The sequence below is a fragment of the Dermacentor variabilis genome, chromosome 5, assembly GCF_050947875.1.
Source record: "Dermacentor variabilis isolate Ectoservices chromosome 5, ASM5094787v1, whole genome shotgun sequence".
Lineage (NCBI taxonomy): Eukaryota > Metazoa > Arthropoda > Arachnida > Ixodida > Ixodidae > Dermacentor > Dermacentor variabilis.
Window position 1 is genome coordinate 144,814,866 of NC_134572.1, and position 26,454 is coordinate 144,841,319.

The 26,454-nt window shown below is 44.9% G+C and overlaps 1 protein-coding gene across 2 annotated transcripts in view; it reads left to right on the forward strand.

The window, feature by feature from the left end:
* LOC142583205 (coronin-2B-like) overlaps nt 1–26,454 on the forward strand; it is a 259,186-nt gene that overhangs the window by 200,512 nt on the left and 32,220 nt on the right. For both annotated transcript variants that reach the window (XM_075693559.1, XM_075693560.1), the window contains 8 exons: nt 2,313–2,510; nt 4,161–4,277; nt 6,229–6,384; nt 9,149–9,313; nt 12,604–12,723; nt 13,391–13,495; nt 18,892–19,101; nt 24,605–24,718. In XM_075693559.1, the coding sequence (XP_075549674.1) occupies nt 2,313–2,510; nt 4,161–4,277; nt 6,229–6,384; nt 9,149–9,313; nt 12,604–12,723; nt 13,391–13,495; nt 18,892–19,101; nt 24,605–24,718 (1,185 nt within the window). The remainder of the gene's footprint in view (nt 1–2,312; nt 2,511–4,160; nt 4,278–6,228; nt 6,385–9,148; nt 9,314–12,603; nt 12,724–13,390; nt 13,496–18,891; nt 19,102–24,604; nt 24,719–26,454) is intronic.

The following is a 26,454-nucleotide window of genomic DNA, read 5'->3' on the forward strand; positions in this document are numbered from 1 at the left end:
TATTTAGACAGCAGCCCTAGCGCTAAAGTTTCCTCTGAATGTTTCTTTTTTAGTATATTACATAAGGGGACACTAGAGGCACTCATTCGATAATTCATCCACAAGCCCAATTCACGAAGCTTGTAATAGCTGCTAATTCTTGGTGGACCAGGCTAGCATGTTTGTCATAACAATTAGCCTGCGCCTGTTTCTACAACGAAAAAAAGTATGAATTGTTTGCGGAGGAAATGAAGGCAGAACTCTTTTTGTTTTTGTCAATTCTGCTGGTAAACCGCAGCACATATTTCGCAGCGTTTACGACTAGCAGTTAGCAAGCCTCGACCAGGCGTCGTCACAAGCTCTGACGTCACTATGCTGTTTGCATCGGGATACCTTGAGATGGCGTCGCCATTAGAAGCTAACATAATTGATTAGCTTGTTTTCCGGACCAAGAATTCCACTTTTGCCATCATTAAAAGGCAGCTAACTGTATAGAATCGCAGTGTTAAAATCTGGCTGAACTAAACATGTCTCTCTTCGGTGTCCTTCTAACGTGTCTGTAATACGCAGTATCAGTCCCTGAACTAAAGTTCTCTGAACTCTGAATGTATTCTAATGATGGAATGTGTACCGGCTGAGCATGGGGGTCAGCGTTGTTACACGGTTGTGGTGGGTCGATGCTGTAAGCCTTGCATTGTAGCGTTATGTGCGCTATTATAACGCTTACGAACAGCAGGATGTTGCTGAATGCTAAGCGGAGACGTGTTGTCAGAGGCAAAAGTTTACGGGCCTCGTGAGGCAGTTATAAGAAAAAAGAAAAGAAAAACAAAAATGGTAATATTCTCGCAGCAATTAATAATAATAATAATAATAATAATAATAATAATAATAATAATAATAATAATAATAATAATAATAATAATAATAATAATGTTTACTCCGTGCCCAGGAACAACATATGTACGTCTCGGATTTAGAAAACTTCGTAGATTTCGTTATAGAACACGACCATACTACGACACTATGTGCAAAATACATCGCGAGGTCATGCTTTTATGCAAAACATACAAATATGTGCAGTTCGTGCAATTCTCTGACGTCACCCTTGCTCGATGTTCGAATGCTACTGAACCAAAACCGGCTTAAAATGCAAACTGCCTCGGTAAACCGGGTTAATAAGCAGCTCTTTGGCTTCAGAATCCGCTCTACTCTTTTGCCTATAAACTTAAAATTCAGAAGGCTTGTCAGAAAAAAAAAAGTACAGTACACTTCTGCACCGTGGCACTGGGAGCGTTGTCGCGGGCTTGTTTCTTCATGGCACCATCTCAGTTTGCGCGCGGCTTATTATTATGTTTGCTTTTGCACCCCGCACGCTATACATACGAGGCTTCTTAAAACCTTCTTGAGCGTGTAAGCATAGTTTCATGCTTTCGCCAGGTTTTCCGGGCGTAAGACCCGTTTTTTTTTTCGCCAAGAATTTCCGCAAAATGCTGCGGAAAAGAGAATCGCTGTAAAAGAGACCACGAACGGAGAACATTCGTAGAGAAGATAGTCAAAATAGAATTTTCGTAAGAATGCATGCCGCTCTGTATGGAATACCGGAGACGTGGATGTTAGCAGCAGGGATCGTGGTGTCACCTGGTGACGTTGGACCTAACCTAAGCACACAGATGTACTACTGCAGTGATCGACTATATTCTACCGCTTCACTAGCAACATAATTATTATGCAGCGCGTATTTTTTATTTTGTTTACTTTGAAGAAGACACTTGATCGTAAAGCAACGCAAATGCCTTTCTAACACGTTGTGGTTGAACAAACTGTCACATGATGTCGCCACCAGCCATCTCGCTACCTTCTACGTCACCGGTGTTCCGGTATTCTCTGAAGGAAATTACGTTACGGTGCAAGCTAAAACGCTAAATAGCCGGTGCGCCCGTGTGGACGAAAGTAAACCCGCGTATTCACAAGGCTTCTCTTAGGTAAGGGCGTTTCATCATTGGTCGTAGTTTGAGCGTGCCACTCTTCGTGACATCCTGACATCCTGATAGCTACACGACCGCGGAGGTGGACAATTGCAGAAGGCTCTTACCAAAGATAACCTTTGTGAATGCCGGCCCCGTAGTAGGGGCGGTCAGCTCGGTGACAGTTTATATGAATCCAGTAGAAGTTCCGCTTGCAAAACCACGCTGCGCACTTGTGCCTTCTGTGCTTCCGCGCTTCAAAACGATAGTTTACCGAGAGGCGTTCGCCTCCGCCGTGACGACACGGTGACGAGCGAACCCAATTGACTCTGAGCCGGACGTCGTCGTGGGCGGACCGCGACTGCGCAGACGAGCTTCCGGGGCGTGCGGAGCAGCAAGTTCCGCCACGTGTTCGGCAGCCCGGCACGCAAGGGCCAGTGCTACGAGTGCGTCAAGATCACCAAGGACGCGCACGACAGCCACTTCTGCGCCGTCAACCCCAAGTTCATCGCCATCGTCACCGAGACAGCCGGCGGAGGGTCCTTCCTCGTGCTGCCCGTCGAACACGTGAGTGATCTTACCGACGTGGCCTCCGAGACTGCGCAGCACCGGTGTGCGATCTCGGAGGACCGACACGGCTGCCGCGCTCGCCTTCGCAGCCGTGCGCACCGATATATGAACCAACCGATCTGTCGTTCCACGTCCTACCAACAAGACTGCCCTTACATGTGACCCAACTGCCATGAGCGGCCATATAACTTACTGATGTGCAATGTCGTCATCCAGATTGTATGCTTTGACCACACGTGCCTGTTTATCGCTCAAGTTGCCTTATATGGCGAGCGATCTGGCTGGAGACGGGAACGCAGTATAAGTTAACCTTACGGTACAAACACGCTATATATAGCCACAGCGAGGATGCCAAATCAAGCAGGTTAAAGAAAAACTGCTGAAGTGGAGGGAGCGCCCGTCAAGTGAAGGCGCCGCGTCGCCATCTTGGTGGGGGCAAAAGCACACCAGTCGCCGCAGCTTGTGTGCTTGTTCGAGTCCTCGTACCTTGCCGTGCGCGATGCCGTGCGGATCCCAAAATGTGCTACCGCTGTCGGGTGTTTTTAGGAAATTTGACGTACAAGCAGTTGACATATGTTAGCGTTATCCTTCTCATTTAAACAAGGTTGCAGGTTAGCATTGCCTTGCTCTGGAATAAAGGAAAATTTTGTATTTCAGGCTAATAGGGAACGGCCGCCACCAAAGTTCCGAGATCTCCAATGCAATGAGGATGTTAAAGCACCGGCGACACCAGATGACAATGAATTTAAAAATGAACACCTATGTTTGTTGCTTAGTGTCGCTATATTTCATACTACATTTTCAGTTTTTAATTGCTTTTTGTTCTGACAGTTTTCATGATTGATCAATTTCTGCACTGCATTAAATAAGTTGAATAAACGCTAATTATTGCGCGAGACTTTTTCTATACTTTGTGGCAGCTGCATATTGATGCCGAAAAAATAATAGAAAAATGCCCCAGCACTGGGATATCTGCGATTCGGAGACCTCCAATATGGCTCGCCTCATAGCCCACAGCGTTGCATTAGAACTTGAAAAAATCCGCTAAGCAATTAAACACCGCTGGAACAGCGATGCGAAGCCCCCGGCAAGCCGCTTCTTGCCCCCCGCAAGATGACCGCCGCCGGCTTCACCCGAGCCCATAGGCCGGTATAGGCGACTGCCACTCCAGCAGTTTTTCTTTAACCTCCTTGTGCGAAACCCAGGCGTTATCTCATCGTCCCTCCAGTGACATGGCCGTAAGGAGGCATTTCGAGAAGCCCCTGTTTTTGTACTCCAATAACATGTTTTTCCCGACAGAAGCTCGAGTCTCTATCTTCGCTGGCTAAGCGGCTTTTTCCTATTGATCTACGGAAACAAACGGGCACGCGATCATTGTCCTTTCAGTCTACCGAAAACTAAGCCAAACAAACAAAAGTAAAGAAACGCACATCGTGAAGGTTCCCGATTGTGTAAGGTGTCAAACACTGGCGATGTAAAACGATAAACGTCCGCGTAGAGATTTGCAAAGGCGAACTATTTTTCTAGAGGAGCAAACGTCTTGGCGGTGTGTAGAAACGACTAACGCTAATTTGGCAAGTACTTTCGACGAGTGAAACGGCTGTTCTCGCTTCTTATTCTGCTTCCTCTTCTTCCTGGAACGAGCAGACTGGCAGGGTAGAGGTATCCGCTGGCAAGGTAACGGGCCACAAAGGACCGGTGCTGGACCTCAAATGGAACCCCTTCAACGACAACGTCATCGCCTCCTGCTCAGACGACTGCACAGTAAGCAGCAGGATTTATTATTATTATTATTATTATTATTATTATTATTATTATTATTATTATTATTATTATTATTATTATTATTGTTGTTGTTGTTGTTGTTGTTGTTGTTGTTGTTGTTGTCGCACGCCTTCGCTGGCCTCTTTCTGCGCGAAATTAGACAACCAGATGTGCATAATTAATTAGTCATGTAATCTTACAGATTTGCGCAGGGGCGTCTGGCTAAACAGGTTATGCGCCGGTTACTTGTGAAACGTACTGCGGCTTGTGCTATACGGTTGAAATGCCAGCCTACAACGATCGTGCCAGAACATGTAGATCGCACTCAGACCGCGACGTCGCAAGGATGCGTCGGCGCTGACGTCGGTGGTACGCGGTGCCTACATCGACACCCGCAGCTCTTTCTTGCCTACGGCGTGCCTACTACGGCGTGCCTCATAATCAGAAAGTGGGTTTGGCACGTGAAATCCCATAATTAAAAAAAGGGGTATTGTCCAATGCAGCTAAGCAGGGAAGAATAAAAAAAAATAAAGCTACATACATTTTATTTATCGCAAAACACGGCTGAAACTTGTTCGCGACTGTCCTTCATGTTGAAGGAAACTGCGACGAAATTTTTGACCTCGTAAGAAGCCTAGTTTTGACGAATAAAGACGTACACCGACCAAATAAAGCTTTTTTTTTTTTTTTTTAAGACGTTGCACAAGCAAGAACGCAGACCTATATCTACAGGCAAAGAAATTCGGAAACTGGCCCCAGGGAGAGCACCGTGAACTCAAAAAAAAAAATAAAAGGAGGTTGAGCTCTACGGCACCGTCAATAAACAAAACCAAACGGAACAAAAAATGTTACCGATCTTGTCCTTTTGGCTCCACTAAATGGATATCATTTCATTTCATTGACGGTGCCACAGAGCCCAACTTGTTCAGTTCACGGTGCTCACTGCTTCCAGTTTCCGAATTTTTCCGTATTTCCTTGCCAGTAGATATAGGTGTGCGCTCTTCCTTTTTCTCTCGTCTTTTGATCTGTTATTATACATGAAACATGTAGAGTAGCATGCCAAAGCTTTTGCTTGGCTAACCTACCCACCCACCATTAAAATTTATCTCATTAGCGCGCTCGTAGTTTCACTACTGGTTGATATTACGGTTTCCTTGTGACATACACATTCTTGAAATACGTAAGGTATGTACACGGCGCGCGGGCTATGCTGTGTACAAACACGCCGTAAAGTACAATGGCAGTGCGCATGTTTAAAAGACATTAGGTTAGTGGTCTGGCATAACGCAGCACCATCCTTCCGAGTAGTTTAGCTCGCGGGGCCGGAATTCGAAACATCACATCTTTTTGTTCACTACTGCAGATACGAGAGCAGCCCCCGTGCAAAATTTTACGCCACGAAAAGCTCGCAAAAATAGTTTTTGATAGCGAAACTGAAATTTTAAAAAAAGAAGACGCCTTTGCCGCTCACCGGAAGTGACGCATGACCCAGACCGTCGAGAACCAGCGCCGCTCCTCGGCATGACCTCCGAGATTAAGTGGCTGCCCGCAACGCGCTTAAAAAAAAAAAAAGAAAAGAAAGAAAGAAAGAAAAGAACGGAGACGGCGACGGTCATATCCGCTAACCACCAAGGTGCACGCGTCGTCTGCTTCGGTGCTGCAGAAAGGCTGCTGATAAGAAAATTACACACTTACCAGCCCTGCAGCTTTGCCACGATTTATTCAATAGTATACGCACTTACCCATTTATAACCCATTTGCCCCAAAGTAAATTTTCTTTGCTGTTGTCCTTTGAGCGTCGTCGCGCGAGTCAGGAGCCCGATTTTCTTGGTCGTCACGCGTGTCGGCAAGTCGCGAGTGACACGAGGCAGGCGGCGACTCTGCTGAATGCTCTGCTGCGCCCTTCTCGCGTTTGCCCGCTACACAAGCGCGATTGGACCGGCCAACGCAGGTCAAGATCTGGTACATTCCCGAGGAAGGCCTGCCTCGCAATACGAACCTGGTGGAGCCGCTGGTGGACCTGCGGGGACACCGGAGGCGCGTCGGCTACGTCGAGTGGCACCCGACCGCCGAGAACATCCTGCTCAGCGCCGGATTCGACCACATGGTCAGCCTCGCCCCCCCTCTCCCTCGTTGGCCGCTCGCGACTAGAGAAGCGCTGCGAGATTTCCTGTTTTGACAGTCGCGTTGTATTTTATGGCAGTGACGCGTTAACTGTGCTTGCTTGTTTGTTTTTTTTTACACCGCCTATGTTCCGAGTGAGCCCATTATTGGCGTACGTAGTCCTCGATAGTAGCTGTGTGTGTTGTTAAATACTTCGCACAATGTCGTCGCTGCTGCCGTGTAAAGGAGTAACCACCTAGTCAAGCTGCTGATCTAAGTATTCTGTGACTGCTGCCTTGTTTCATGAACAAGGGTTGTATTTTCCATTTCCTTTTTTTCATTTTTACAGACTTAAAAAGCAGTTATTCTCCGTTATTGTTATTTTTAATCTTTCACCCTAATCACCCGGAGCAACACGCCAAGCACGTCGCTGGGTTCATTTTCATCTCTTATTTCTAGCACTTTATTATTATTATTACTGTTGTTGTCGTTTTTAAATTAAGGACAACAAACTCAATTTCAGTTTCAATTGTCCCTCTGTGCGCCGTAACTCGTTAAAGGCGCTATTTAAAGCTTGCTTCTCCACAGCAAGGAGCTTTGCGGGGGGAAGCCCGCTTCGCTGGCACTTTGCCCTGAATGGACGTCGTGTTCAACAATCGCGCGCCCTCCGATTCGCTCCGCTTGCGCGTCGCAGTTTCACGCAAATATGAATGCCGAAACGGTGCTTTAACTCCACTGTGCGTATGCAAAAAACGATACTGAGTTTCACTTCTCGCAGTGTCACGCAAGTCCACAGCTCTTCAACATTGCCCGTTTCGACGGACGGGAAAGAGCCTCTAACGCAATCGGCATTGGCTTACTCGAATGAACATGATACAACAGCTAATAGATTAGTAGTACAGTCAAACGCCTTTATAACGACATGCGCGGGAACTACAAAAAAATTCGGCATACAGGTCATCTCCTTGTAAAAATCGCGGAAGAAGTTACTGCGGGAAACGTAGCGAGCTGAAGCTTTTAGACATTATGTTTTCAAATGCGACGCACAATTCACGTTCAGTCTTATCAAATTGTGCAAGTATTTATTAAGGTAATCAGTTCTGGCTAATTAGCTAGTCAAGGATAACAGAAGAAAATTTGCTAAGCACGTTCAACAAACGAAAACCTTTTTTAACATGAATTCAAGAGAGACTAAGGAAAATAGGTAGCCCATCTTTTTTTTTTTTTTTGTACATGCTTCGTCTGAAGAATATGTCAGGTGAAATAAAGGCCAATCTTTATTGCGTGGAGGTTCCCAGCATGCTGCGCGGTGAAACGCTGAAGCTACGCAAAGTAAAGCTGCGGATCGTGGAATGGGCGCCATCGCCTCCCTTGCACCAACATTCTTGGTTCGTTAGCAAGATCTTCGTCACTGTTCCCTTCCTTGACATTCTCGTACTTTGCGCATCCGATAGCGCTGAAGGCGTCGTCAGTAGTCGGTTCCGATTGCATCAGCACATCGTCATCAGCTGCGAAGTACTGCGTCGCACCCGCTGATGCGCTCAAAAAAAAAAAAAAAAATGAAGAGTACGAGTTCAGCGACACCCGGAGCAGTGTAGAAAGACTACTTCTGACATCGACACGCTCGTCAAGTGCTTAGCTAGCACTGCTGTTAGCGCTAGAGCAGGGTGGATCTCAGTGACGCCTGTTCAGAGGGCAGCGACGGAACCACTACGTAGCGTTAATTGTGAAGCAACAAATCAACCGTCGGGAATGCCCGACTCCTTCGTCGTGCAGGCAAATTCGTTATAGCGGTCTTCGGTGTGGACGGGTTAGCAATACATATGGAAGATAGAAATTCCGCCGGTACTTAATCATTCGTTATAAAAGTCATTTTGCTATAGAAGCGTCCGTTACAGAGGCGTTCGACTGTGTTTGCTGATGATCGCCAAAAATACATTCCGTTGGAAGTCTGTGCGAAAGATCATTGGCTGCAATTAGTGGTTGGCGCAAAAGTTAAAAACCGCGAACTTCCCCGGCAGAGTTTGTAAAGCTTGCTTCGCCTCACAATTGGTCATTGTGCAGAGAAGCCAACTTATCGGTTTAGTTGCCCGTGCTGCGCTAACTGCTTTTCACACTTGCGGCACGTGAAAATGCAGCCGTGAGAATAGTGCGAATGTGGACAATGTGCCGCTGAACGGCCAGTATTCCGAACATTTGAAACGTACGAACTCGAAACTTGACGAGCGCGATGATCCGCTATATACTTTCTGTGTCAGCATACAAAACTCGAAGCACCACGTGTCAAGTAGCACCACCCCCATTTACGACTCGGACGAGCCGCTTGAAAAAGAAAAAAAAAAGTTTTCCCTTTATTTCCTAAGTTGAAACTCGGCTACCGCACCACATACTTATGACACAGAGCGCCTCCTAGGGTTGTTCAGTCGCTAAGGAAAGAGGCGAGCTTGTAAATGATGGGAGGGTGAAACATCAGGGAAGCCATGACGAATGAGAGCTCTTTTCTATGACGGACGTTTGGCATATTGGAAGATGTGAGTGTTAACTGCAACACCGTGCACGCTTTGATAAATGGCAAGTGTCGGTTTTACTCGCATACAACACAGTGCCCTTACCGTATTTTTTACCCATATAAAGCACATGTAAGACGTAGCCTCTTGTTAGAGCCGCGCTTCCATGCCAACGGCTTCATGAATGCTCGACAAAGATGACTGAATTTATCCCTACTGTCAGTAACTTTGATGTCACTAACCATCACTACCACAATGCAGATCCTCGTCTGGGATGTGAGCCACGGCGAAGTGGTGCGCACCATTGACTGCCACCCAGACTCGATCCACTCCATGTCGTTCAACCGCGACGGCAGCCTGCTGGCGACGACGTGCAAAGACAAGAAGCTCCGAATCATCGACCCCAGGGCAGGCAGCGTTATTCGGGTAAGCCTCTACAGGAGGCATTAGATCTCGTGTCTCCCCCCCCCCCCCCTTTTTTTCTTCTTCTTGCGTTCTCTGTCTCAATCGCCCACCTTCCGCCTGCACATTCCGTCTGGTGCGTTTTGCCACGCCTCACCGGTATAGGAGGCACAGCAGGTCTGTGGAGCGAACAGATGTGCTAATGTCCCAAGACTCCACAGTGAAAGTGGATTATGAGAGACGCTGTATAGTGGAGGCATCCCGATTAATTTTCATCCCCTGCGGTTCTCTTTAATGTGCACCAGAAGTACACGAACGGTTATGCATTTTGGTGCAGTGTAAATGCGGCAGAAGCACAGCACCATAGCCATTGAGCCACCACAGATGGGCAGTGGGCGGCACCGGGCGTCGCAATTAATGCTCTTCGAAACGCTGCACTGTATGGTGCTGGTCATCATCACACAGGGTTGGGCGTTGTAACCTGTTATGCAGGGTGTTCCAGGCAACACAGGCCAAGCAGGGTGCAAGATACGAGGTACGAGGGGGGTACGAGACACGAGGATGGCATCAGCGATGTGTCATTATCAGTCGCCACGTGTAAACTAAATACCTTTTATGTTATCATTGACTATGATTAGTCACAACTGATTACCTTAACTAAATACTCACAGAATTGATAAACTTGAATGTGTATTGCACGTCGCACTTAAAATCATAATTTTTCGAAAGTTTCAGCTCACTATGTTTTCCCGTAGTAATATTTTCGCACATTTCAAAGATGTGCCCCAAAACACAAACAAGAAGTGAGCTCGGGCCGCATGCTCTGCATGCGTGGCAACGGCGCTCTCAAAAATTGTCTCAGAGAACTAACACTGCTAAATGGCAGACTTGACGGTCGAGTAAAAGTGATGTAAAAGCAATGTAACAGCAACAATATATTTTTTTTTTCGTCGCTTCGATCCTACATCTCCTTATCAATGCACTAAGCTATTGCACACTGATTTAGCATACAGTGTTGCACAGCTGCTTGCGTACAACAACAGCCAACAGCTACCCCGCTGCCTTGCCACTTTTTCACGGTTGCCATGTCGGCCACATTGCATATCCCTCTAACTGGCACTGCTGTAGCACACGTGATACACCCAGGCATGCACTCGTTTCACATCCTTGCACACATTTTGTGGCACAACTTCGAAACAGGGAAAAAACATAATAGGAAGAACGTAGCAAGCTGGAAACTACTGAATAGGATGTTTTCAAATGTGATGCACAGTTTGCCATTTGAGCTTGTACACTTATACAGGTGTTTATTAATTTAGGTAATTAGTTTTCATTAATTAGCCAACCATCGAAAACTGAAAATCTTCCAGTTTGTACAAAATGTCCTAATAAAAACACTGTTGGTCTTATCATCACATTGCGTAGCCCATTTGTTTAAGTAGCTGTAATGAATGTGATAGGTATGTATTTACTTTCCTAAATCTGGCCATCTGGCCATGGGCTGTGGCCAGTACCAAAGACTCTCAGGAACACAGGGCAGTAGGTGGTGGGATTCACTCGCGATTCTGCCGCCAGTGAGGGACGTGACACACCATGTCCTAACTTCTAATGCTTTGCATATCATTGATTATGGCAGTGCGTGTGATCGGCATAATTTTTTTTTCCTGCAGCAAAAGCTCTGAAAGCTAGGCTCGAAGCCTGTGGCTCCCTCATGGCAACTGAACAGCAGATATAGTAGCTGTGCATTTCCCCAGCAAAAATTCCAATAGAGAAGTTTTATTGGTTTCATCTCATTGCATTATGAGACAATAGACCTGACACACAGGTAAAACTGATGGCATGCATCAGTCCATTGGACTACAAAAAAAACTTGACACACTGACAAAAACACATGGCCGCTATTGGTCTGTGAATGAATAGACTTGATTCACTGATAGCCTGCATTGGCCTATTAGCTTACAAGTGTATTGCTGTAGATGGGAGCACTGTGTACAAAAGCAGTTTGTTCTACAAAGATGCATTAATTGATCATATTAAAGTGAGGCTTTCTAGGTGAACCCTCCCGGACTTTGCTGATCATGGTTGCTGCTGCTGTCTTACCAAAGACAGCAACGGTGGCCTATATATATATAGCCACATCTGTATAAACCCTACATATGCTAGCAGCCAGCTCTATTCTCTATGAAATTACGCAATGAAACAACAAACGGTACCTAAATACACTCGGTGCAACAAATATACAACTTAAAAAGCACAATTCCTTTATTAAAGTGAAGCCTTCTGTGTCTCCAATCTCGATGTTTGGCGCACCTGTCCGGTCGGCTTTTTGCCGAGCAATACTGCTAATACAAGTTTATTGCATCTATTGGGACCTATAAAGCATTTTATTTGTCCAATACAAGCTTAACTACTTATACTGCTTCAGTTGTGACCCGTAAAGCATTTTATTTGTCTTACAGCACATCGTACTGCCCTGTAGAAGAAGCTATAAGACTTGCATAAATCTATATGGTACCTGTACGTGTTGCTATTGGACCTATAGTTCTTGTATAGTCCCAATGGAAATTTCTATTAGAATTTTCCTTAGGGTCTATAGCTGCTGAATGGAGCTGTGCATTCCAGTATAACATTCACTTACTTTCTCAGTAAAGAAAATCTAAGCGCCAACACAAAGGAGCTGTGAATTGCCACATTGGTGTGCGCACAATGCCTTGCACCTGCTGCAATATGCCAGATGGAAGGATTTGCCCTACTTTGAGTGTATGGTAACACTTAGTGTAGCTTAATCGGCCACGATTTTCAGCGAACTATTAAAAGCAGAAATGAGACGAGGATGGGGTAACATAATCAAAACGAAGGGCCATATGGTGTGAATAATATTTGGCACTCTATTGGTTAATTACTTCCATTCATTGCACTGTCTAGTCGCAACTGCATGAAGACAAGAGACAAAGAAGCCCCATGTTTTGCTTTGCTTCATTGTCTTTTGGCTTCATATGGCTGCGACTTGCAAAAATTAGGCCCCTCGGTTACTCTTCTTCTCGTACTTATTGTCGGCGTTCATGTACTGCTAGCTAATATGGAATAACCAGGAATTCTCTCTTATTACTACACCTGCGACCTGTACCACTTCCCTCTCTCATGGTTCTGGGCATTGAGCGTGCTAATAAATACATAAGTAAATCTCATGTCGACTAACGAACTTTCCAGACACTGTATAATTCAGATGTTAGCATTTCCTTTTTTTTTTTCTTCACAGATTAAAAGAATGTTGCCAGGTCACTAAGTGTGCTGGCTGATGATGCACTTTTCAGGAAGGCGTCTGCCACCAGGGTTCCAAGGCATCCAAGGTGGTCTTCCTTGGTGATACGGGCCGCCTCTTTACGACCGGCTTCTCTCGATTCAGTGACCGGCAATGGGCAGTCTGGTCTCAGGTGAGTCATTGCCCGGTGGAAATATTAACATGCTGTCAAAAACTGTACCAAACCAAGTTGCATATGTCAGTTGTCTGCCAATGTTCTTGAACAGGCTAACAACTTGTACTGAAATAAAACTGCATCTCGTAACCCCACACTTTGTGCTGTACCCCCTAATACAGCAGCCCTTAAGAAGATAAACTGAAACTTTATTGTCAACTTCATATATGGCTAACAAAAGTAATAAAAATGGAGCACACATTATTCACTGATGATTTGTGGTAAATTGAATGGCATGTCCAGTTCAAAGCGATTAAAAAATATGGTGAAGTAATGACAAGTGCGAGGCCACGTCGGTGCGTGGATGAATTTTTTTTAATGATCAAGACTACAAAAGCAGAATAAAACTGCAAGCTGGACAAATCTAGTGTTATGCACTTAGCAAGTCGAGCCTTGGGGACTTGTGGGTCATTGTTGTAACACTTCTGGCATTGTTATTCTGTTTTAAGTTGTTATCCTACTTATATTCATTCTAATAATGCACCACTATTAATGCCCCCTCTACCCCCTTCCCCCTACTCTATCGCTTTAAAAGTTCAGTGAGACTGTGTAAACTGTCGATGACTGCAATTCTACCACTTTTTCCCCTGAATGACCATGCTGTTCATTGCTTTTGTACTTTCAGCATGATCTGTCCAAGCCTCTTCGCACAGAGAACATTGATTCCTCATCAGGCGTCCTGTTTCCGTATTATGACCATGACACAAAGATGGTCTACATTGCTGGCAAGGTTAGTAGACAAAGCCCTTACATAAAGGGGCTATGCTGTGATTGACCCTGGCTTATTCAAGTTTTACATAGCAACGAAAATTTTTAAAAAAAGTTTATTAACCTAATTCAAAGGTTTCAGAACTCTTTCGTCTCTGAAACATTAAGAATGGGTCAAAATCTAAAAAAACTTGTCTACGGTACCAAATTTATTTATTTGTGCAGATGACATGGATGCGTTTCTAAGAGAAAGCCAAGAATTAAATTTGCATGAAAAAAATGTTTAGTTTCAAAAATTAATGTGGCGGTATTACAGAAGGTGGGCTTGCTGTTTTTTTTTTTTTTTTTTCGGGAAAGGTGCTGTGTACATGTAATTATGCTTTTCATAAAAAGGCTTTTGTGAAACAAGCAGCTTTGTTTCAGCTTTTTTTGTCATTTGAAGGTTTTTCTTGTTTGGAACGCAAGGAAATGTGGCTTTGTGCACAAGACTATGCTGCGATTAGGGTGATTAGGGTGAGAGTGTTAAGGGCCCCGTGTCGCAGAAAATCCGCCATCCCGCGTCAACTGCCATTTTGGGATCAATCATTGCAAACCACACATACCCAACCACACAGGCCCTCCGTGTAGCACAAATAAGTTACTGAACTAATTGAATTTCTCAAAGTAAAATGCTCCAGAAAAATCGCAAAGTATGACTTACACACAATCTGCAGACATGATAGTGCTGGACTGTAATTTGAATATACGAGAAAACATTATTCTGTTAAGCAGAAACACAAACATAAAACCCTTTTAAAACAATCGATTTCCAGCTGCCATTTGAGGTCTGCCTTAGTAGAAGTGGCATGGCCCCCTCGGTTCCTTGTACATCATCAAAAAAAAAATAACCAGAAAGCTCGCCTTCATGCATAGCGTTTGCCACCAGCGTTTCCCAGTAAACATTAAGGTTTCATAAGCTGCAGTTGCCGGGACGCGTGAGAAGCATCCAGGCATCTTTGAATGCTGTCGCATTCCACTCTTAAGGGCGATGCTTAAGCGTTTTTCAAAATTTTTTTTAAGACAACATCAAATCTATTCACAGACTTTTCCTTTGACAACTAGGCTCCTTGCACCATGTGGTGTTAGAGAGAAACATGCAGCAACAAGAGAAGGTTGAGCCATTTTCAAGACTGTATTCGGCAATTGCAGGTTTTTTTAACGATCTAGGCTCATACTCAATATTTTCATCAAGTAGATGCATGACGAGCTCAGCTCCTCATTCGCATGGAGAGATCTAACAAACCAATATTAATTAATCTAATTGTGAGCTGCAGCATCTTCCTGCTGGCAGATATTGTCCACCCAAGTATACGTAGTTATCACCAATCACCACTGATTTATCACTTGTGTAGTCAAAAACTACATCCCCCTGGTGCATCGTCTGCAATATACACTGGCTACCATGCTACGACATGCTGCCAGCATAATAATAAACAGTGATCATAATTCACAGTGGTTGTCAAGTCTGTTCGGCAGCTGTTGCAATCGCTGACAGCATGGTCATGCTAAGTGTACACAACACTAAAATTGACGTGAATGATGCTAGTACTGACAACTGGCTGAAATGTCGAGAGATCTGTAGCATTGCTGAAGTACCGGTCACATTACGACAACAATGACGCTGACATGACCGCCAAGAACAGTTAGATGTAGTTGCGACTACCCACACAGTTTCAATTTTGACCGATTTTGACCGATTTTAGCTGATAACACCAACGAAACCAGTCTTTCAGTCATCGTCAGCAAAGTCTTCTGCACTTGCACTTGCACTTTCTGAGGAAATCCACAAGGCATAGAAAGTTTAATGAAATGCCAGCCACAAAAAGTCACATGAAGCTAAAATAACAAAGTACAGCAGACAAGTATGATTGTGTGTTTGCTGCTGTGTTGTGTCTGCTTGCACAAATTTAATATGTCTACCTTAGCATGAACTCACTAGCCCAGCAATTTGTGTTGCTAGGCAAATTTAATGAGAACTAGTTCCCTTGGAGTTCAGTGTTGGTCATGATAATTTGAAGTAAACTGTAGGAAGTACACATGAAAGACATATGTGCCGATACTATTCACTGTCAATAGAAAGACAGTTGTCATTGCTGAACTCAGCCAGTCGCACTTGCCAGCGCTACTCTGAAAGCCACACTTCATTGAAAGTCCTTTGAGGCTTTGTAATATATGCAGATACTGTCAACTTGGCATGTTGTTTCATTTCACTGAATCATTGTTTACGTTGCATGCCAAATTAACTAATGGAGACACCTTTGGGGAAGCTATTGGCAAACAAACAGCCAGCGGAGTAGGTAGTAGGTTACAATGTCTAAGGCTATAATCGTCAAGGGTTGCTAGACTAGCACCAGGTACTACCAAGTGACTGAAAAAAATAACTCCCCCCCTACCAGGAATAGGGGTGCACACAAAGCTCAGGATTCGTGGCTCTTTGTTTGTTGTCATAACGCCTCAGCTTTGCGCTCCCTCACGGCGAGGTCAGCACGTCGATGACAAGCCCGTTCTCGAGTGAGTTCCCGGTGGTGTTCATGAAATGCCGTCTGTTCTTCAGCCGAATGCACAATGCACGGCCAGCTCCCGCTGCCGTTCCTTCAATGCAGCTGGCTTCTCAGCAGAATGAACTCAACGCGGCCTCCCCATCTGATTGGTGGGTCTGAACTGGCGGGAAATTGGGGGCGCAAGGACAGCAAACACGCGTCACACCCTTTCCCTACTCCATTGTATCAGTTAGCGTGGTGGTCTCGCAACCCAGAATTTGGTGGTTCGAATCCACAGCCCGACAAGCAATTTTGATTTTCTCGCAGCTTGGTTTTTTTTCGTACGGCCAACACCAACATCAAAACAAGTGAGGCAATACAAACTTTGCTTGAAAACATCTTTTAAAATGTTTGGCTCATCGAGGTGATTCGAATTTCAAAGCGCGGTCGATTCGTTATGGGAAGATATGCTGAGACAAAGAGCTTTCCAAGTGAAAATATAGCGTCAAGGCCCCACTGATGAGAGTTAAAGCCATGTATGCGGATGCAGTTTATTGGTCCAGCTCGATGGTAGGCTTCTGCATGGTTTGCACTTTCAATATATATCTAGCTTGGTCAAGAGTGAATTTTTGCTGGCCGATCCAGAGCAGTTTTTTTTTTTTCTGCAACAAAGTATTTATGTTCCACTGGGCAATCGGGAGCATGGCCATGAGTTTTACCGGCTGTTTCAGATTAGTTTACCCCGTAGAGCAATACTAGAGCAAGAATTCAGCCATAACTTCAAGGGGGTGCATTGCTTAATGTTCACCTGCTGAGAGGATGACTTTGCCTCATCTTAGCAATTTGTGCATAGTGTGTGGCATTCTGCTTTTTTTTTTTACATATTCAGTGCATTTTATGACTATGTAGGTTATTACCTAACGATGTTATGCCTTGATAAAATATGAACTTTGGCAATTTCGTGGAAGTTGGGCTACCATTATTATCAGAACCGATTGCGCATGGCAACTTTATTGGCAATCATGTGCAGAACATTACCCTTGACAGGAATCAGCTGTTGTGCAGAATCAGGTGGAACACTAAGGCTTGGCTGTCATCCAAGCTCTCGTATAAGCCATCTCAAACATGACTTGCACGTCTCATTTAAGCACAGAAATATGAGTACGAACTCAATTGACAAGCATTTTGTGATGCAGACCAGTTAAGCTTTTTGCTGACGAAACTTTGCATAGGAGTCTGTTGCTGCTCCTTGTCTACCAGTGGCATTCACCACGAGTGTTTGCACCTAGTGTTCTTTCGAGCTTCCAAACAGTTATTCTGTCAAAACAACAAAAAGCCGAGTGTGTTGGTGTAGGATACGTGGATTAAAAAAAAAGGCAGGTTGAACGGCAAGCTTGGCGCCTTGTCACGACTGCAAGCATGCTCCCAGATTTGAGCACAGTGAAGTTATAGTCAGAGAGAGGAATGTCTAGCGACCGGCACATCACATATTTGGCACTAGCACGTGAGGGGCTGGCAAAAAGGCAATAAACTGGAGCACTGGGACACTTTGCTGGACATTCAACAGGCTGGCATCATCTGGATCACAACAGTCCCAAGAGAATTAAGTGTATATCATGATCAACATTTGGCGTATCAGTAAATGGGTAGCCAGCCTTCAATTATTTAGCTTACGCACTTCAGAGTCAAAGAGATCTCAGGAAGGTAACTACTTTTCAAGTCAGTTATTACACCAACTGGCTTGTTATGAATGTGAAAAACACATTCTTTATTTAAGTGCCACATTTACATATACTGATGGAAGCATCTCCATGTTCGTGGAAAATGTAATTGTCTTGTCAAGTTTCTTGTCTTAAAAGCTTATTATTACTATTATTTTTTTGTCTAAGCACAGAGATGAAGATTTGACATAGCGTGGTGGGCTAGCATGTTGATGCTTCATCCTGAATTGTCGCGTCAACTCGTGCTATTTGAAATTCACTTCATGGGTGCTTTTTGTTGCCTGCGACAACATGATGGTCTAGGTCAAATGAGTGCCATTTCGCACAAAAGCTGCCGGTTAGGCTATGAATAAATGACTTACATACAGTTTCAGGTGCATTAACTTTAAATTCAGGATCAATATTTTCCTTGATTGCTCCCACGTTAATTTTGAAAGTCATATCTCGACATACTCACAAGTACACTGACTCATGCTCGCTTCACGTTGATTTAAAAGGTGTGAGATAGAGCTTTAGTCAGTGACCAAGGGTGTGAGTCGATGCGAGCATGAACAGGAGTGAGTGCCAATGAATTTGAGTTGACACGAGTATCAACGTGAGTGACTTCAGTTGGCGAGTGTGAGCGGTTGCAAGTATGTACAAGAGCGAGTGCCGGCGAGTCGGACTTGATGCGAGTACGAACGCAAGGGAGTGTTGCTGAGCACGAGTAGGAACGTGAATGAGTGCCGGAGAGTGTGAGTGCACATGTGTGAGTGAGCACATAGGTGACAAAAATATTGGTGAGTGATTATGAATGAGTGGCCACTTATTCTGCCAACCGATGTGAAAAAGATTGAAGGAAAGGTGCGGTGTAATTTAATACAAGGAATTCTTTAAGGATATGGAGAAACTGTCATGCCTGCATTGATATCTTTTGTGAGTGTTGTGTGTTCCTGCTCGACTGGTTTGCCCTGCCTTCCCCAGACCATGCACAGGTGGCTTTTTGCTTTTTGTTTTTTATTTTTCATTCTCTTCTGCAACTGTATGACCCTTAGCCTAAGACAGTCAGCATTTACGTCGCCCTTTTCATTTCTCGTGTGCCCGTGTGTTTTTCACACCTGCGTTTTCAAACTGTGGATTCTGACAGCCCTGTTGTCCTACCAGCCCCCTGAGTGTAGTTACGTGTTGCATGCGCGCAGGGTGACGGTAACATCCGCTACTATGAGCTGGTGAACGAGGCCCCCTGGTGCCACTACTTGAACCAGTTCCTGACTGGCTGTCCTCAGCGAGGGCTGGGCTGCATGCCCAAGCGAGGCCTCGACGTACGCAGCTGCGAGGTCTTCCGCTTCTACAAGTTGCACGCCACCCGTGGGCTGTGCGAGCCCATCTCCATGATCGTGCCCCGAAAGGTACCACTCGGTGGTCGTGCTTGGCTTTGGCGATGTCTCAAGAAGACCAAATTGCACATTTGGTTGAAGGGACAATGAAAAAGGATGCTACGTTGAGCCAGGCTGATTAAAATCACAGTTCCATAATTTCGGAAATGTCATTGTCACGTGAGCGGAGTGTTGGCAAACCGGAAAAGACAAACAATACACGTGCTTGAAGTTCCTGTTACTCAGCTGCTACATCTGCAAAGGCATGCTATGTGTTGGTCAAAACAAGCACAAAAATGAAAAAAAAAAGAGAAATACCCATGTCAAGTCTTTAAATTTGATGGAGTAATAACACAAAAACATGGACAGAGGCGGTGAGACAAACAAGCACTAACTGTGAGCAAATGTGTGTATTTGAGACAGGACAGGAATTGTATAAGCATAACTTCACAGGAAGTGCGTGTCACATAGCCATGTCTATAAAAGCTATCTAAAATCGGCCTTGAGAGGTGCAAGTTCCTTTCCCAATAACTAGACAGATGGCGATATGCCTGCATCATCTGCCCAACCTGTCGTTCATCCTACTCTGAATACCTGTCTTTATTTTTGCATATTACATCAGCTTCTCGATGCTGTGGCTCACATCTGAAAGTGCCGCAATGAGTAGCAAGAAGACTGCCCTTTACTATGTGCACGTTACTGCCGTGTTCCCATAAGCAATCGTTTAAGCATAACAATGTAGGCCATAACTTTACACCAACTCTACAAGTGTGCGACAGCATACTTAGATTGTGATGTCTCAACAGCTGCACACATGTGTATCATCACGGTTGACCTTGCACACTCCCATTTATCAAAGTTAGGTTTCTATGCCTCTTGCAAACTTGTGATTTTGTACACGCAGCCATGCTTGCATGCACTCAAAACTCTTGACATTTTCTGTTAGATACCTCTACAGTGGATAAAGTCTGCCCACAATGCTCTAAAAAAACTTGTGCCTGATGCTGGCATCGAACCTTCCAGCACAGCAGCCCATTGCTCCAACCATTAGACCAAGAAATCAGGCATGCTCCTCTTTTGCTGAAGTCAATCTGTGAAACATCTGGTGTGTGTCACATGCCAGTTTCTCATAGTCTTTCCTGCCGACAGCTAGTGCTTTGAAACACCATGTTTGACTGCGTTGATTTCGGACCAGTCCATGTTTTTGATCAAGTGGATATCTATAAATTAGGTGCAGTGTGTCTCGCCTCTTTCGCGTCTCGTTCTTGTGCATTACTCTGTCATTATGTACCAGCAGTCACAAACTACTTTCATGAACTTTAAAATTGTCATTACTGCTGGTGTTGCAGCTGTCAGCCATGTCTTGCATAATGTGCCGAAGCTGAATGCAGGTAGCCAAACCTGAACAACATTGAGGAGAATTCTGTATCTTTTTTTTTTTTCTTCATTCTGGGATTTTACATGCCAAAACCACGATATAATTATGAGACGTGCCGTAGTGGGAGACTCCAGGTCAATTTGGACTGCCTGTGGTTCTTTAATGTGCACCCAATGCACAATACACGGGCATTTTTGCATTCTGGCCTCATCGAAATGCGGCCACCGCAGCCAAGATTTGATCCAGCGACCTTGTGCTTAGCAGCATAATGCCAAAGCCACTAAGCAACCACGACGGGTCAACATTGAGGGAGAACACTCACGAATTCCGAGTGCCAATAGCTTCCTTGTTGCAGTCAGTCCAGGTGTTTGTCTTGAGCGAGAGAGAGTTAGGGTATCCTCGGCATGGGACATCTCCTCCAGTAAACGTAACATGCTGTGGACAAGAATGAACAAAAAGTGATAAGACACACTTGTCACTGCTCATCTGTGTCTGTTCTCACTGCGCCATCTTCCTTTCTCTATCGTTACAGAATATCAACTAATCCTCTCACAAACCTTGCAGAAATATCCAAGAAAAAGCAAGTTGAGGTTGTTACAATGCCCTAGCTGCCCTCCACCCCTGATTAGCTCTGACCTCCTACCGAAATTTGCAGCCCAGCAGATCAAAGCCAATATGATAATGCTGGTCTTCTAGTCGGGCCAATAAGAGTTGCACTAGTCTGTCAATCTGCAAGCTGTAAATTACAAGGCACCAACTTGTGATTGCAACACTCTTTCACTTGCCAGTCCCCACCTCTCAAAAACACAAATGTGGAAGTGCCCGCTGTGGTGGCTGTATGGTACTCTGATACTGAGCAAGAAAGAAGTCATGGGTCTGATTCCCGGTCACATTCTGATGAGGCAAAATGCAAAAGGGCTCATGTACTGAGCTTTGCTTTCGTTCTTGAGAACGCCAGGTGGTTAACAAAAATCCAGATCTCTACACTGTGATATCTCTCGCAGCCCATGAGTCACTCTGGGACATCAAAATCAAACAATCATTCAAGTGCACATATTTTTGCCTCAAACATCTGCCAGTTATTTTTGAAAGTAATGCTTCAAAAGGCAAAGTTTATTAGGCAAAGTAGGCAAAGGCAAAAGGCAAAGCTTATTTCCATAATTTAGTCATCAGCAGCAGCCATGTACACTGCAAGGTGAAAGGCCCACCCATTGATCTCCAATCACCCCTGTACTACATCAGTGGGCTCCACCCGATGCCTGCAAATTTCATAGTTCATCACATCACCTAACCTAACCTGCTGTCCTTGACAACATTTTTCTTCTCTTGGCACCCACCTGTTCTGTTACGAAACGTAAAGTGTTCAAGGAGGGGGGGGGGGGAGGAGCGGAACTTATATCATTATATCCATTACTATGTTTTGACGATTGTCTGTTCTCATGGCAAATATAGTTTGGTGCGCAGGAGAGGGAGTGAGTACCACTCTGTAAGCCAAAACCAATGCAAAAGCCCACAGCTTACCGCTAGCGAACTGCTATCTGCAATGCCTTCTTCGGCGAGATGACTTGTTTTCTCTAATGCAGCTATGAACACTAATCCACCCTTGCTGTCATCATAGTGCAACAGGTCTTGCCAGTGCTTCATGAGCATGCCTCTCCTATACTTCTCCAACTGCCCCGGTCATGTACTAATTGTGGCCAAGTTGTCCCTGCAAACTTCTTAATTGCATCCGCCCACTTAAATTTCTGCCGCCCCCTGCTACGCTTCCCTTCCGTTGGAATCCAGTCCGTAACCCTTAATGACCATCAGTTATCTTCCCTCCTCTTACATGTCCTGCGCATGTCCCATTTCTTTTTCTTGATTTCAACTAAGATGTCATTGACTCGCGTTAGTTCCCTCACCCAATCTGCTCTTTTCTTATCCCTTAACGTTACACCCATAATTCTTCCAAGCACAACAGACAATACCAAACACTGTGCAAAAGGCCATGGCTTGTGTTCGTAGAATGTATTCAGCATGTCCCCATGATGTTTCTCGCAATGCAAGAGGTGTCTGCAGGACACGGAGAGTGCGGCCAAATGATGATGTGAGGGATGTCCGCAGGACGTACTCGACACATTTGTAGAATATCCATATTCTTGCAGTGGATGTCAACAGGATATCCATAGGACATCATTGCTGTCACAGGGTGGCAACTTAGAGGTTAACAACGAAGCTTGAGAATAAGTTAAGGACTGCACAACGAGTGACGGAACGAAAAATGCTGGTTGTACATTAGGAGATGCGAACGCAGCAGTGTGGATTAGGGAGCAAACGGTGGTAGCTATGTTCTTGTTGACATCAAGAGCAAAAAGTCGAGTTGGGCACGATATGCAATGTGTAGGGCGGATGACCGGTAGTCTATTGGAGTTGCAGATTGGCTACCAAGAGAAGGGAAGCATGGTTGAGGATGGCAGATAAATTCCGTGACATTTGTTGTTGTTTTTTTAATTCATACTGCAGGCCAATATACTGGCCCATGCAAAAGGTGCAATACAGTTGACAAGGTAGTAATAATGCAACAAAGATAATAAAAAAAAAAATGTATGTATAAACAGTGCATGAAAATGATGCACCACTTGCCATGTTACAAAAATCACAATGCTTGCCTTAGCACTGTAACTACAACAACAAGAATCGCACATTTGAATTTATATGTGGATAAAAAATGCTGTGTCAAGCAACAATCGAGCACTAAACATAATAAAATACAGGTAATTTCACCTAAAAAAACGAAAAAAAAAACTGTGAAAAATACTGCTTATGGTTGTGTTATTTTATGTGACAAATAGTTTCCCAACGAATTTGTGAAGTTCCCTGATTGAAGTACATCAACAGGGAGAGAATTCCATTCGTTCATAGTACGCGAATAAAAACTATTCATGTGAGATTTTCTTTTAGCAAATAATGGCGTAAGGGAAAAGTCTGTCTTGTTTTTCGTGCGTTAAGAGGCGTTACATAATGAGGCATTTGAAGCCTGATTCTTCCATTTATGATGTTACATAAAAACTGGAGACGACTATCTTTACGCCTTGTTCTAGTGAACCGATTTTATTTCTAAGCATTAGTAAGCACATGATGAAATTAGAAAATTTGGAAGCATAAAATAGTGTCACATGGCACAAAACAGTGGTAATTCAAGCTCACTGGGAGGCCTTCGTCCTGCAGTGGACATAAATAGGCTGCTGCTGATGATGATAGTGACAACATGAGAAATCAGTGGCATATGCTCCACTGTTCAACTCAAAGAGAACTTGTCACAGAGACAAAGAGGGCTGGTGCTGTGCAGTCTTTGTGGGTGGAGCTTCTATCAAATTCTTGGCTTACAAACTTTGCCAGAGAACACGACGGACAAGCAAGGAGACATCAAGACGATCACAAGGTGCCTTAATTGTGATCATCTTGATGTCTCCTTGCTTGTCCTTCACATTCTGTGGTGCCGCTTGCAAGCCATGAATGTTCAATAATACGTTTTGATTACTGCTTACGTTGTCACTGAGTATCCTGTCTAAACACACTACCACTACGTTAATTCTACATGGGACTGATAAGAAGTGCATAGATTTGTGAGAACTTCGCCTTTTCGGCTTCAAATAACACTACGATTTCATATAACATCCACATAACCTGTCATCACAGATTTGTTGTGCGGCAATGATTAGCCTGATAGTTGACGGCAAGAACACGACTGGAATTCTGCTGGTGCTTCAGGCTCATTGCTGTGCCACGGTGTGCGCGAAACTGTCCACATAAGCAAGGCAGTTGCTCTATAGTCGGTGACAACCTTATAATGCAGCAGTACACACATCTCTGTCAGACTCAAGGAGAACTTCCACAGAGGCACCAGCCAACATTAATTTTCATGGCATCATGGAGATGATGAACATCTTTCAGTGTCAGCATTTCTCGGGGACAATGTTTCGAAGCATGGATGCACCGAGGACAGCTGTGTTGCGTTTTTGTGCGCAGAGCTTGTATCTCAGTTTGTCGCCAAGTATAGCGCCATGTTCGAAATATCCGGCTTGTTCAAGAGGTTGCTGTTGAATAAGACGTGGTCGTTTCATTTCATTTCTCGACTTGACAGATGGGATGCTCACAGCTTCTCTTTCCTTTTTCCAGTCGGAACAGTTCCAAGATGACCTCTTCCCAGACACAGCAGCACCGACACCAGCCCTAACCGCAGCAGAGTGGCTGAGTGGAAAGAACAGGAACCCGATATTGATTTCAATGAAGGTACGTGTATTGATGCCTTCTTTGGACACTGTCCCCATGTCATGGCTACACCCAAATATCACAGTAACTAGAGCTAATATCCACATTTAAAATGCAGGACATGTGTTTTAGGGCATTCCTTACGTTATCTGTGCGACAAGATCAGCTATTATGATCAAGGTGCGATAGAAAAAAATAGAGAAGATTAGTATCTGAATAGCTGCTAAGCAGAAAAAGTAGGTCATACAGTGGGTTCTGCTCTTGCTTTTGCTATAATAATTATATTGTTACGCAGAGATCTACAGAAAATGGGATTTATTTACACTATGTACAAGGAGACTAAAAGTGGGGCAGCAACAACAAAGATGGTGGACGATAGACCTCATCTTGTCCTCCTCTTGTCCGCTCTACACTTCAGCATGTTCTTTTATAGCCACAGGACAACTGGCTCATAGCACTACCCGGCGGCGGCACAGGCATCGACTCAGTGCAGGTTAACAAAGCTACATGAAAGCACTAGCACAGAACGTAGTAAGGGGTGTCTGGGGCACAATAGGGCTTGAGACGGACAATGGGTAAAATGTCCGTGTGGGGATGAGCAGATGATGACGAAGGCAGCAGTGGAGAGATTTCAGAAGTGACATCAGTCACTTGGCGGCACATGCGATATAGACCAGTGTACTGGAAAAGCAGTTTTTCGGCCAGTCCGACATGTAATGCTGGGGACCACAGGAGCACGAGCAATCCAGGGACGAAGTGGGCGGCCACGTTGTGGCTGTTGTGGCGAGACCACTGGTGGACTTGGGATCGAGTACGAGCAACTTGGCGTGCGTGGTCAGCACGGGCTATAGTCTCTTGAGCATACTCAGTGCAAAGGCGCCCAGAAGAAGATGTCAGGGTGTCCATGAGTAGGGTTGCGACCATATAAGAGAAAAAAAAACGGCAAATAACCAGCGGTCTCATGCTTGGAAGTGTTATACGCGAATGGTAATGCAGTCTCCCAATCCTGGTGGTCATCAGACACATACATGGCCAACATGCCGATAAGTGTTCGGTTCAGGCGTTCTGTCAAGCTATTCGTCCATGGATGGTAGGCCATAGTCAACTTATGTTGCTTCGTGTAGGATTTTAGAATGTCATCGATCACCCTCGACAGGGTCTGTCTGCCCTGGTCAGTTAGCAGTTGCCGAGGAGTTCTGTACTGGAGTATGACGTTATGCAGCAACGTCAGTGGTACAGCTAGTAGGAAGTGCATGCGTAATGGCAAACCACGTCACACAGTCTGTGGCAACAGCGACCCACTTGTTTCCAGAGGCGGACGAGGGAAACGGACCAAGTAAATTGAGGACAATGCTGTGAAATGGCTAGTATGGAATGTCCAGAGGCCGAAGATGGCCTGCGGCTGGCAGTGTCGACCTTTTCTGGCGCTGGCAAAGGTCACATGAGCCCACATAATGGTGCACTGAGCGGGACATCCCAGGCCAACAGAAAAGGCAGCGTGCGCAGTCGTATGTACGTGACACGCCGAGGTGACCGACCATTGGTGCATCGTGCAGCTGGCCCAGGACAGTGGAACAGGTGTGAGCCGGGATGACAAGTAACAGGTCAAGACCGTCAGGGAGTAAACTTGTCATTTTGGAGTACAAAAAGGCAAAGAGAAGGATCAGGAGCGTGGGAGTACAAATTTTTTACTATATTGCGTAGAGACGTTCAAGGCATTGTTCGGCAGCGACGTTGAAGAGTTGAGACATAGAAAG